This window comes from Canis lupus, chromosome 2 (assembly GCF_011100685.1).
Source record: "Canis lupus familiaris isolate Mischka breed German Shepherd chromosome 2, alternate assembly UU_Cfam_GSD_1.0, whole genome shotgun sequence".
In the NCBI taxonomy this organism is placed as follows: Eukaryota; Metazoa; Chordata; class Mammalia; order Carnivora; family Canidae; genus Canis; species Canis lupus.
In genome coordinates this window covers 4867437-4880222 of record NC_049223.1, presented here as the reverse complement: position 1 = coordinate 4880222, position 12786 = coordinate 4867437, and the positions used below count along the sequence as shown (strand labels likewise).

The window sequence follows — 12786 nt, the reverse complement described above, 5'->3', positions numbered from 1 at the left end:
AGCTTTTATGTAGTTAATTGCTTCTTGCTGGAGAAATATAGAAACAGTAGGACCAGGGAAGACCCTTTGATAATGAGAAAACAGTATCTGTCGAAAGTGTGAGGCTTAAGGCTGTTACAGACATGTCAGGAAATAAGGGAAATCACCAAAAATTATTAAAAGAAAGGAAATACAAATGAGGAAATCTACATATGGCAACATCAAGTGTGATGAGAGCAGATTAGGAGATCTATTCCTAAAATAAGAGCTAAATCAATAGAAAAATAAAAATAAAAACAACATTTAGGCCAGACTTGCTGAGTGCTAGAAACAGCAAGAAGGATGGCTAATCCTGGGAGCAGAGGGGTGGAAAGTAGCTTCCCAAGAATTTAAGAGCACGATCTGAGATTGAAACTGAAGCCCTTTCATTAAAAACACAGGTATTCTGTGCATGTCTGGTGTCCTTCTGAGGGCAGGATCTCCTGACTGCATAATACAGCCTCATCACCTCTTAACGGGGTGTGTGCAAGGCTTGGCTGCTTGCTTGTTGCCAGCGACTCATTCCAGATTTCTCTCTCGGCTTCAGGTCTCTGTCCTAGGATGCCCGGACCCGGTGGTGCATGAGATTGCCTATCAATACGGAAAAAATGTGGGCATAGCCTTTCAGGTGGGTCTGCTGCCTTTTAAGAATGTGACCTGTTGGCACAGTGGGAAGGGCCTCGGTGACACCAGTATGGCAGTGCTTTTGACATATTTTTTTCTGTTTGCTAGCTGATAGATGATGTGTTGGACTTCACCTCATGTTCTGACCAGATGGGCAAACCAACGTCAGCGGATCTGAAGCTTGGCTTAGCCACGGGCCCAGTCTTATTTGCTTGCCAACAGGTATGTTTTCCAAACTCCCTTTGACACAGCGCTTTGAATCTTCCAGGCACGGCTGATGGGAAGGTTCAGATAAGGAAGGTGTGGGGAAGCGTTTTACATAAAGACCTTAGATCTAGATGTGACCTTGGCTCTGTGCCAGAGATATTGGGACTAGTTACTTTACTCTAAAGCTTTATCTGTGTCCTCATTTGTGACACTGAGGAGATGACCACCGTCATCCCAGGGCTGTTGTGAGGATTAACTGAGATAACATTCCTGGAGGTACTTGACAAAAGCCGCGTGCATCCAAGGTAGCATTACGATTATTTCCATATGTTTTAGGGACTGACAAGGTGAATGGTTTCTGCATCTTGATTATAGAACTGGACTTGGGGTGTGCCTCAGAGCCCCTTAAAAAGGCACAGGAAGGGCCTCCAAGCATGAGAAATTCTGCAGTTTTAGAAGTTTAATGGGACTGTTTGCTGCTCTCAGAGAGCCTTAGCCACTGCCTCAAAAATGTCAAGAAGTCAGTGGAATGCACTACTAGAGCCACATAGTTCCTCCTTTCTCCAGATTGAGGGGCTGCCCATTAAGGAAGTAAGTAAAGCTGCCTTCATATTCTCCTTAATGCGGATAAGAGTTTAGGACCTTCAGATGTTGCAGGGACTGTGAGGCAGACATTTCCAGAGCCTGCTCTGGAGCCTGGCCACATTGCTCGGGGCTGGGCCAAATGTGGCTTGAAGTAAGTGGGACATTGGCTGGCATTTGGACATCTTTTTAATAAATTTTCATCTTTGTAGTATATTTAATCCTGTATGTAGCAAAGTGATAACATGTTCATCACCATGCCATGCAATTAAAAATTAGCTCTTTGGTCTAAAACTTTAGTAACTTTTAGCCTCTCCAAGAGTTTTGCCTCTGTTCTTTCTCAAAATTTGCAGAGATAAACCAACCATGTCTTCCGTAGAATTCAGTGATTCCATTTTGACATTACTGAAGCCAGTGCTCTTGCTTTGATCAGTTTCTGATCCAAGAAAGGCAAGATCACCTTTTATCCACTGCCCAGCAGAGCCGTCACCAGGATAATTCTCCTCGGAGGAGGCCGGTGGCTTGGGGGGCCTGGGCCAGGACGACACAACACACTAGAGGACAGCCGTCAGCTGAGGAACAAGGGCTCCAGATATCCAGATATTTGTGGAAATATCTGTCCTCACTGCCAGGCTCTGTCCTCGCAGAACTTTGAGGCTGAGGTGAGAAGTCAAAGGTGTGCTACAAATGGTCCTCTCTCCTGTGGAGACTAACTTGCCAGCCCACACTCAAGGAGAATACTAAAACATGTGCTAAGCTCTGACAAAAATTTATAAAATCCCCCTGAATACATGAAAGCACGAGCAAGGAATATTTTTTTTTTCCCCATTAACCCACAAAAAAGAGGATTCATGAGCCAAGCAAACGTAAAGGCATGCCGGAGCCTAGAAAGATCACTGCCTTCCATCTATCGGACTACAAACATTAGTCTACTCCCGAGGCCCTGATTAGCCAATGTGAGTAAAGAACAGGAGGAGCGGAGGACACAGGGACTGGGCCAGCTCAGGAAAGATTTCTGTAGTGAGGCCCTGAGTTATCAAGATGAGTAGGGAGCAGGCCTTTTCCAAAAGAAACTTGCACCCTACCAAAAAGCTCCGGCGTCGGACTTTTAGAAATCTTAGCAGTTAAATAACTGTTGTGAGCCCTGTGACACTAACAGTTGAGTCCCCCTAAACTGCAAGGTGACGGACTGAGAATGGATGCCTCTTCTGATTGTTTCACTAGGAACATATTTCAGAAGAAACAGATTTGCTTTCCTCCACACAAATGAGTAATAAATAATTCTCCCTTCAGATGTAGTGGGGCAAAGGCGGGGGGAAGGGGATCCTGCCTATGTGTTAACTAGTGAGTACTGATACATCAGAGATTAAAAATGCTGGTTTGGAAAGGCAAAGGGCAAGGAAAAGGCACACACAGAAGCTTACGGCGTCCCAAACCACAGTGCTACAGGTCTCCCTGGGAATGCAGCATCACCAGGCACCCACCCACCCTTCCCAGACAACACTGTTCCCATCTGCCTGGAAGGTGGCAGGAAAAGGAGTGAACAAGGCGCACGGCAGCCTTAGAAAAGGGAACAGAGGGGCGCCGAGCAAGCAGTGACCCTGGGCCGAACCTGCTTCCTAAGTAGACTGGCTGCTGTGTCCCGCACAGGTGCACAGGCAAGAGTTACGCAAAACAGCTTAAGTTGTTTTCAAGGAAAACATCAAGTTTAGGCTCTACCTTGGACTACACTGTCAAGAAAGGGATTCTTGGCCAGAAATGTGGTGAAAAGATTGACCTCGCCAGAAGTGGTTTTGGGTAAAACAGGTTCCAAAATGACATGAGACTGTGCAGTATCTCCATTTAATGAAAATGCATTGTTTTCATGGTTTGCAAAGGATTCTTTCATACGTTCTCTTTCACCTCACAACGCCTCTTTGTGGTAGGCATTATGCCCATTCTACACGTAAGAGAATGACATGCAGACCTGGCCAAATTAACCGTCTGGTAGATGGCACAGCAGATTACTGAACACCAGCTCCTCTAAGACCACTATTTCTTTCACTCCACAATGTAATATAATTGCCAGTGCTGACGCTGATGAAAGCTTGTCTAATGCCTGGTGGGGCTTCCCCGCAGAGCAGGTAACTCGTGTGCTCTGGCCCTGGTGACACTCGAGAAGAGCCTCTGTCAGCCCTTCATGATCTGTCATTAACCGGCCCACTTAGCAGAGTCCTCCTAAAATGTTTGTAATCCTTTTCCATAGGTGGGTGACTTTTATTTGCCAGTTACTTAAATTAGTCTTTGAATTTTTCCACTTGTGAACGCTGAGTCTCGACCAGAAGCAACTTTGGGAAACCATTTTTCCTTTTTAACACTAGGTTGTCTTGAAATAGGAATTTCCTGATCCCAACAACTTAATGAAACTCCCTCTCCTTGGAATTCACTATTTTTGATATTTTTCTAAAGAAGTTTCTGGATAACAGTACAGGGGATTTAAGAGAAGTTTTGGGATTTCTGGAGAGGTCCCATTAATGACAGTGTCCTTCCATCATGCGTATATACATATTTTCTGTAAGAACAGAAATGTCATGTTAAGTCTTTAAAAAAGAGTATGTAAGTTGGATTTTGAGAACTTGAGAAACAAAATGGAAGTGATTTTTAGGTTCTTTTTTTCTTTTTTTTTTTTCTTCCATGAGATTGTGTTAGTTCACAGATATCCTTTAAAAGATCTTTTCCCTGGGTGGCGCAGCGGTTTGGCGCCTGCCTTTGGCCCAGGGCGCGATCCTGGAGACCCGGGATCGAATCCCACATCAGGCTCCTGGTGCATGGAGCCTGCTTCTCCCTCTGCCTATGTCTCTGCCTCTCTCTTTCTCTCTCTGTGACTATCATAAATAAATAAAAATTAAAAAAATAAAAATAAAATAAAAGATCTTTTCCTTTCTTCTGCTTCTCTTATTTGATAGAAGTCACCAGACCTAAATGTCAGCCAGCTGCCGCCACCAGCCCCAGCCCCTGCACCAGCTGTACAGGCTTCTGCTGTGACTGGCTGGTCCCCTAGAGTTACCCAGGTTTTGTTTGAGTAAGCTTGCTACATTTATTGAATCGTCTTTGTAGTTTAGTTTATGGATACATTTCACAGTTAGAATATGATTCGTCCTTCTCTTTTTTTTTTTTCCCTGCAGATTTACTTATTTTAGAGAGAGTGAGAAAGAGAGAGCAGGGGAGAGGGGAGAGAATCTTTACGCAAACTCTTCACTGAGCTTGGAGCCCAACGTGGCCGACTATCCTGGCCTGAACTGAAACCAAGAGTCACTCAGCACCTAGGTGCCCCTAGTTCATCCTACTCTTAAAAGGTTTCCTTATCTCAAATTAAAACAGCCTGGACAAACAAATTTCCTTATTTCTCACTAAGTCCGCAAACAGGCAATTGTTCCTGTTAACGCCTCTCACTTCTTGGCTTAGGCGCCTCTCACTTCTTGGTTTAGGCGATGAGGGGACAGGGGAATGCCTGGGGGAAGAGCGTGGTCATTTGCATATGAAAATTGCACACTCTAGTATTTAAAGGAAGGATGTCCTCACACTCAATGCAAATATTTTCTTCAAGCTTTGCTTTCTCGAAGCATTTTATACTAAAAGGAGAGAAACCACACAGCACAGTTTACCACCCTGTTGGTCCTACAGAAAAAGCTCATGCATCATAAACAAGGTAACTTTACCAGATGCCCAGGATAGTATCCTGTCAGCCCGAAGGGTATGGCCCTCCTGAAAGCCAGTTTTGGAACGTGCTATTAAGACAGATGCCGACCTGATTTGGCTTTTTACCACTAAAATGGTAAATCCACTAAATGGATTGATTTGAGCTTCCTGATGTGTTCCCTGTAAAACATAAATTATTCTATTCTTAAAAGGTCAGTAACTAAAACAAATCACTGGTGTTCATTTACGAACTAACCATTTGCTGGCCTTTACACTTTATAAGCATGTGAAGAGCCTCGACAAGTTTAGAACTGTGTTCTGACACATCCTTTGCTCTGCAAGGAACATTCTCTTAATTCTTCATCTGTCACCATCCGGTTGAGGTTTTTCTATGTGTGCCCTATTTTTTCTTCTAGGATTACTAATACCGTGGTGGTGGTTACAGGACAACAACTTCAGACTCCCTGCCAGGGAAAAACTGGCAACTGCTGTAAGCGCTGATGTGTCCAAAACCAAACATATCCTACCTCTTATTTCATGGAACCAGAAGCTGTTAGAGCTGATGGGGAGGCTAGGACCTCAGGTTATGGATCTCACTCAACTGTGGAGGCACCAGGACTGGAGTTCCCATGTAGAAAATGAAGGGATCTGGTGTCCTGACTTACTGATTTTGTTCACGGTGACAATTCTCCTGAATTGTTGCTTAGTATAGCGGAATACAGAATTAACTACAGTAATGTGACTGGCCTGTCTACCTCTGTCTGCTAATTCAGTGGTTCTCAAACTTGGCTGCACATTAAAAACCCCTGGAGTGCTTCTAAAATCATTATGCACAAGCCGGACCACCCCACACCTCCCACTCCACCCTCTGCCCCAGCTAATAGAAGCAGAATCTTTGGGAGTAGATCCAGGCCACCATGAATTTCCCAAGTGACTCCAGTGTGCAGTCAGCATTGAGTACCCCTGCTCTGATCCGCTTGACAAGCTGCTGAGGTAGAGCTCTGCTCAGAACACCCTCTGCCTGGATACCTCAGTAGCTTTCAGGTGTCACCCGGTTTAGCACTACAAGTAGAATGCCTAGAATTCCCAGCCTGCTCCTAGGCCACTGCTTCTCAAACTGTCAGCAGGGTCAACAGAGTCCGTATCATCAGAACCTGTTAGAAATGCATGCTCAGGCCCAACCTACTCATCAAGAAACTTGGAGGGAGTGGCCCAGTAGGCCTCTGGTGATTCTGGTGCAATCTAAAGTTTGAGAACTACAAGAGAAGCCACTAAGGAGATTTTAGGGACGTACTTTGTTCCTTTGCTCTTTTTTTACTCCGTGTTGGACCGAGGATAGAATAGAACACCAGAAAGAATGAGGACCAACAGTTACCTCTCCTGAGCAGCAGCTCAGTCCCTGGGCATGGAAAATGGAGGTGTCTCTTAGCTCTGCTTCTTTAATTGCTACAATTTACTGCCCACCCCCCACCATCTAAACATTTAATCCTTTTTGGGTTTTTCTCCTGTTGTTGCAAACTTAGTGTTAGAACATTTGATTCTCACAAGAGCAATAAATAGATTTCTTTCTTTATGGTTAGTTCCCAGAAATGAACGCTATGATAATGAGACGGTTCAGTTTGCCTGGAGATGTGGACAGAGCTCGACAATATGTATTGCAGGTAAGATTATCTTATAAAAAAAAAAAAAAGATCATCTTACAAAGAAGGCAGGAGCAAGAACAATGTGGCAGAGTTCTTGAATCAAATAATGTAACAAGTTTTAGATGCAAAACCAAGTGTGGTCAATCTTTGACAAAAACCGAGGAGGAACTTGTATAATTCCTTTTTCTTCTAGAATTCTTTCTAAAGACTGCAATTTAATTGGCCTTGGGTAAGGCGTGGACATTAGGATATTTTTTAAAAGCTACGCAAGTGAGTCTAATGTGCAGAGCCCCACTAGTCAGAAATCAGTCTTCCCCAAATCCACGGGTAGCATGCTGCTCCCAGCCACACAGATGCGCCCCACCCGGGGCAGGCTCTCACCTTTGCCACCACCGTGATTATCATCATCTCAGCATTGGTCCTCCCTAGTCCCTCCCAGAACTGCCATCAGTGGTCACTTGAGAACCAAGGGCTGTAAGCTTACTTCAGATGTATTGCCACATATCCTTGGAACTTTTCTGTAGAAGCCACATCTTTTTACATGTTTTCCCTCTCAATAACTATCTTTTGAGAATGAGATAGGGTGAACAGTTTTTAGTAAGCTCACGAGTGGTCTGGGATCTATGGTTAGTGCAGTACTTAAAAGAATACCAGGTATAGTTACCTTTCAGATTTCCAAAAAGCAAGACCCCCTCCAAAGGATATATTTCTCTTAACTCTCTGTACTTTAAGCATCACGATTTGCCACCACCTCTTTGGAGGGTAGTTCAGCAGTATTAACAACTCCGTACAAGGGGCTGTAGTTGAGGTCGATGTACCTGGGAGAGGTTCTGGTGTCAGAAATAATAGTATTACTGAAGGCTGAAGTGAGAAGTCAGACTGAAAAGAGGCAAATTTAACCTTTGATCTTAGCAAAACAGTGAAGTTGCAGCAACCTTAGGCAGAAATGCATTTAGAAAGGCACAATGTTCTCTTAAATTCCCCAAAGACCTCTAAATTCTAGCTCCCTTCACCCAGAGCGCCTTCCTAATCCCTTATTCCTTCATTAAATATGAATGGACAGCTAGGATTACTAAATAGTTGATTAGAGCTTGCTGATTGAGACCAGGGTAAAGGGAAATACTCAGGGAAAAATGTAAATGGGAGGGGGCGGGAAAATACTGTATCCATAGAACAAGAACAGAATATGTTTTGAAAAACACAGAACGAGCTCTAAGAAAATCTAAATGATTGTAAAAAACTAGCTCCAAAGGAGGATTCTAACATGAAATGAGCAAATCTTCGAAAAAGTAAACAGCAAGGGAAGAAAATGAGAAAAGCTTTGAGAGGATCAGTACGACATGAGGCAACAGGTATTTCAGGAAGAGAATCCAAAAACAGAAAAGAGTGGTCTGGAGAAGAGCTCAAAACTGGCTTGGGATATAGCAAGAACCCTGGTTGCCAGGGGGCAGCAGGCAAGGCCTTCCAAATGACGAGGAGACATTCAAACCTAGAATTCGGGGATCCCTGAGTGGCTCAGCGGTTTAGCGCCTGCCTTTGGCCGGGGGCGTGGTCCTGGAGTCCCAGGATCGAGTCCTGCGTCGGGCTCCCAGCATGAAGCCTGCTTCTCCCTCCTCCTGTGTCTCTGCCTCTCTCTCTCTCTCTCTCTCTCTGTCGATCATAAATGAATAAATAAATAAATCTTTAAAAAAATAAAATAAACCTAGAATTCTATATCCGTTCATTAAAATATGAAGGCAGAAGTCATCCTTACACTTAAATACTGTAAAGCTGATTTCCATTTTCTGAGTGAGTTATCTCTGGATATATTTCAGTAACAACGTGGGAACACCAAGAACAAGAAAGCTGTGGGCACTCAAATCAGTGGACTAAAAAAACCTACCTGGGATGGCAGCTGTTAGAGCTGGAAGGCAGTCAGCCTAAGCAACAAACAGAATGATGAAGGCAAAAAAAAAAAAAAAGAATGATGAAGGCAGTGGAGAGATTAGGGATCAGGAGCTGCTTTCCCAAAGAGGAAGAAAAGGAGGCAGTTATATTCAGAAGTGGGCTTCTGTACAATACGGCACAGCAAACTAAAATACATCCTATTTTGTGTCAATTGGTAAACTACAGAATGATGCTAAGAATATTCTATTCTGAATGACAGTGGGCTCATGAGCTTGGAACCACGGAGAAGGAAATAAAATGATAGTTACAGGACTTGATTCTGCAGCAAATGTATTTTTACTTCATGGAAACAGTGTTTTATTAGCGTTCAGCTTTTAGAACCAACATAAAAACATGGTTCCAGAAGAGAATGCAAATCTCTATAGCGTAAAGGTATAAAGAATAGGAACACTGGTATCCTTGAGATAAAGTGAGAAATTGGTGCTACATGAACTTAACAGAAGGTGGCAATAGAATTAACAAACCAGAAGGCGTAGGGTGGATGGGCTGCATCCTCACCTTTCTTAGCAGAAAGGTAATAAAGTTGCTAATTAAGACATTAAAACCAGCAGATAAGGCTGTTGTCTTTAGAAGAACAGAACTGTTGATTTCCATCATACGTGCTCTTTTATTATGTATATGTTTCTTTTCTATAGTTTTCACTTAAAAATTTATACATATTGCAAAAAAAAAATTATACATATTGCATATGTGTACAACTTTTAAAAACTCAATACTTAAAGGGAAAGTAGATGGCTATTTGATTATTAATGAGTTAGTTGAAAGAGCTGATCCCAGTGAGTGATGCGTCTCTCCTCTTTTGTTGTACTCCCCAGAGTGATGGTGTGCAGCAAACAACCTACCTCGCGCAGCGGTACTGCCATGAAGCAATCAGAGAAATCAGTAAACTTCGACCATCCGCTGAAAGAGATGCCCTCATACAGCTTTCAGAAATTGTACTCACAAGAGATAAATGACAACTCTTTCTGTTATTTCTGGCAGCTATTTTACCAGACTGTGCCTAAAGAATTTTGTGAAATACACTTTGCTTCATGTGCAATAACCAAAAATCATTTCAAAAAACCATTTCAACCTTATTGATGGGCAATTTTTTTTTTATTGGCAAAGTTTTTCAGAAAACTTTTTAAATGTAATTAAACCACCCGAATTTGTCACTCTAGTCCTGTAAATTCTCATCGAGGTATCTTGATGGTTATATGTGGTATTGTTTACACTGTTAAGATCCACATGTAAAGCCATTACACAAATAAATAATCAATGTTAAAATTCAAATGGTTTATCATGTTTCACCATAGGAGTAAAGGTCACAAAGACTGTGAAGTCTACATTTCAATCCACATTAGATTTTAACAGTATCCAAAATTTCATATAGGAGAATGGTTTATTATAAAAGACTGTACATAAAATTTAGACAACAGGTTATATACAAAATTAAGAGAACATTCCACTTGAAAAAATGAAAAAGGTAGCTAGCTGATCACTAGTGATACTGAAATCATGTTTAAAATTAACAAAGGCAAAATGCATATACAACAGTCACATTGATTTGGTAGTAATAATGGCCTTTAATTTTCAGAAATAAATGTTTTGCACTAGTTTTAACCATTTACTATGCTGTTATAAGTCTGTAACACCCAGTACATAATAATTGTAATTTAAAATCCAAACAGATCCTCAATACACAGAAACCCACACTTGAGTGCTCTACTTTAATATCCTAGGCAATAGAGAATTACACACAAGATGAGAAAAAAAAACATCCCTCCAACCCTCCCTTAAGAGGAGACACACAAAGTGCATGTGTTGCATTTCAATCTGTTGGCCAGGTATATCCCTGTTCACTGATTAATACATGATCCACCTTTTTTTGAATTATCTTTTTAAATCCTTTTTATGTTGCCAGTGACAGGTAATGGATTTAAACAGTGCCTATTCAAAAGTCAATTGCACCCAGTTCTACAAAAACAACATGTAAAAGATACTTATAATTTCCTTTCATTGAGCCCAGTATACAACAATCCACTGGAAAACCAAAGGACTGATAGAGCAGTCCCTAAGACTTTTACTTACAGAATGTGCACACACTTGAACACATTTTCTTAGCTTTGCAAAAGTTACTTTAGAAAAGGAGTTCAGTAGATTGACTTGTAAATACCCATCTCAGATTTTAAATCTGCAAAAATCAGTCACTGCCATTGGGACAGGGTGAGATAAGGCTAAAATTTTTTTCCAAGTTAATATATTGAGAAAATAGAACCATAATTCTGCAATAAATCAGTATCTTTTATTATTTATTTAATTATTTATTCATTTATTTATTTATTTATTTTAAAAGCAAACCAGTGAAGGAAAGGACAAAAACCTTTGGTTCACTTATGTATTTATGAATGGAAAAAATTTATAATGCAAATTCACTCATTAAAAAACTTAAGTACAAATTACATTACAGATAACCCTTTGTTTTGTTTCACATGGAGACCTTAGAGACTCAATTCATTTCAAGAGACCTAAGTACGAGTACTCCAAGTAAATATTACACAAATTGGAAGCATCTTGGATTTTTTTAAGTATATTTCAATACATAAATTTGTATGCATGCTTTAAACAAATAATATATTTCAAGAATGAGAAAGTCTAAACAAAAAGTATGACCAGCACCAGGATTGAAATTTTCTGATTTTAGTATTAGTCTGACATAGCGTTAGTAACCATGCTGCACTGAAACGTAATGGTACAATCTGAATCATGATTTGTTAAATATCATACCCCACACCCCCAGAATACTTAGGCTGGTCATAGTTAACTGTGTAAGTAAGCATATAAGCATAATCAGTTACAGACAGCCTCTTGTATAAATTGCCATTTAGCAATACACAAACTGCCTCTAAGATTTATGCTTACAGGTAGACATTCAATTATACCAATAAAACAGCATGTCCTGAAAATATGGGCACATTTTAAGACAAGTCTGTTAACCATAATAGTCCCACAGTATGACTGAGTAATAAGAACCTACTTTAAAAGCAAAACCTTTAATCAGTATAGTGCATGATTGATTCAACATAGTTCCCAGGGAACAGACCAGTCACTCGATTGCAGACTCCTTCATACCAGCCGTCATCATTCTTCTTTATTACGTAAATGATTGCACCCTCCATGAAGGATAGCTCATCATCCTTGTCTTTCGTATAATCATATATTGCCACAACTATGGAAAAGACAGTTGAAATACCATGTTTAAGTGCACTATTTCCAACATTTAACTGAATTTTATTTTATTCTTTAATACATTTATTTTTTATTGGTGTTCAATTTGCCAACATACAGAAGAACACCCAGTGCTCATCCCATCAAGTGCCCCCGTCAGTGCCCGTCACCCATTCACCCCCAACCCCCACTCTCCTCCCCTTCCACCACCCCTAGTTCGTTTCCCAGTTAGGAGTCTTCATGTTCTGTCTCCCTTTCTGATATTTCCTACCCATTTCTTCTCCCTTCCCTTCCATTCCCTTTCACTATTATTTATATTCCCCAAATGAATGAGAACATATAATGTTTGTCCTTCTCCGATTGACTTATTTCACTCAGCATAATACCCTCCAGTTCCATCCACGTTGAAGCAAATGGTGGGTATTTGTCATTTCTAATGGCTGAGTAATATTCCATTGTATACATAAACCACATCTTTATCCATTCAAATTGTAAAATTTAGTACCAATTAAATCTATAGTATAGCAAAACAAAGTATTTGTGCAAATCCTGTTAATTCTTACATCAGTAAAAACAGGCAAGTCAGTGGCCAACCAGGTGCCTAAATCACTGCCTTGACTGTAGGATCACACACTGACAGTTTGACTAGAGAGAAGTCAATAGTCTCAACCAATCTATCCAGGAAAGATCCTGGAGTTTTCATATTTATTAGATGTTTCATTTGTTCAAATATCAACAAAGTGCCAACCACTGCAAAACACCATTTTCCAAAATATGTACTGGGCAAAGCTACAGAGCCAAAGCTACAAACAACCCACACTAATTTGAAAATACATATATCCTGGAAGGTCAATCTCATCCTACTCATCCACAGAAAATA

At 41.0% G+C, this 12786-nt stretch overlaps 2 protein-coding genes across 10 annotated transcripts in view; one reads left to right on the top strand and one right to left on the bottom strand.

Annotated features, from left to right (window-relative positions):
* Window positions 1–9971, top strand: part of PDSS1 (decaprenyl diphosphate synthase subunit 1) — a 43699-nt gene extending 33728 nt beyond the window's left edge. For 4 of the 9 annotated variants that reach the window (XM_038529755.1, XM_038529753.1, XM_038529752.1 and 1 more), the window contains 4 exons: window positions 566–646; window positions 751–864; window positions 6690–6770; window positions 9515–9858. In XM_038529755.1, the coding sequence (XP_038385683.1) occupies window positions 566–646; window positions 751–864; window positions 6690–6770; window positions 9515–9655 (417 nt within the window). In that variant the 3' untranslated portion in view covers window positions 9656–9858. Of the gene's footprint in view, window positions 1–565; window positions 647–750; window positions 865–1784; window positions 2094–5525; window positions 5600–6689; window positions 6771–9514 lie in introns of those variants that run through there. The other 5 variants (XR_005355161.1, XR_005355163.1, XR_005355162.1 and 2 more) reach the window with 5 other exon arrangements.
* Window positions 9960–12786, bottom strand: part of ABI1 (abl interactor 1) — a 117453-nt gene continuing 114626 nt past the window's right edge. Inside the window, 1 exon segment of the mRNA XM_038529750.1 lies at window positions 9960–11907. Coding sequence (XP_038385678.1) covers window positions 11732–11907 — 176 coding nt within the window. The 3' untranslated portion in view covers window positions 9960–11731.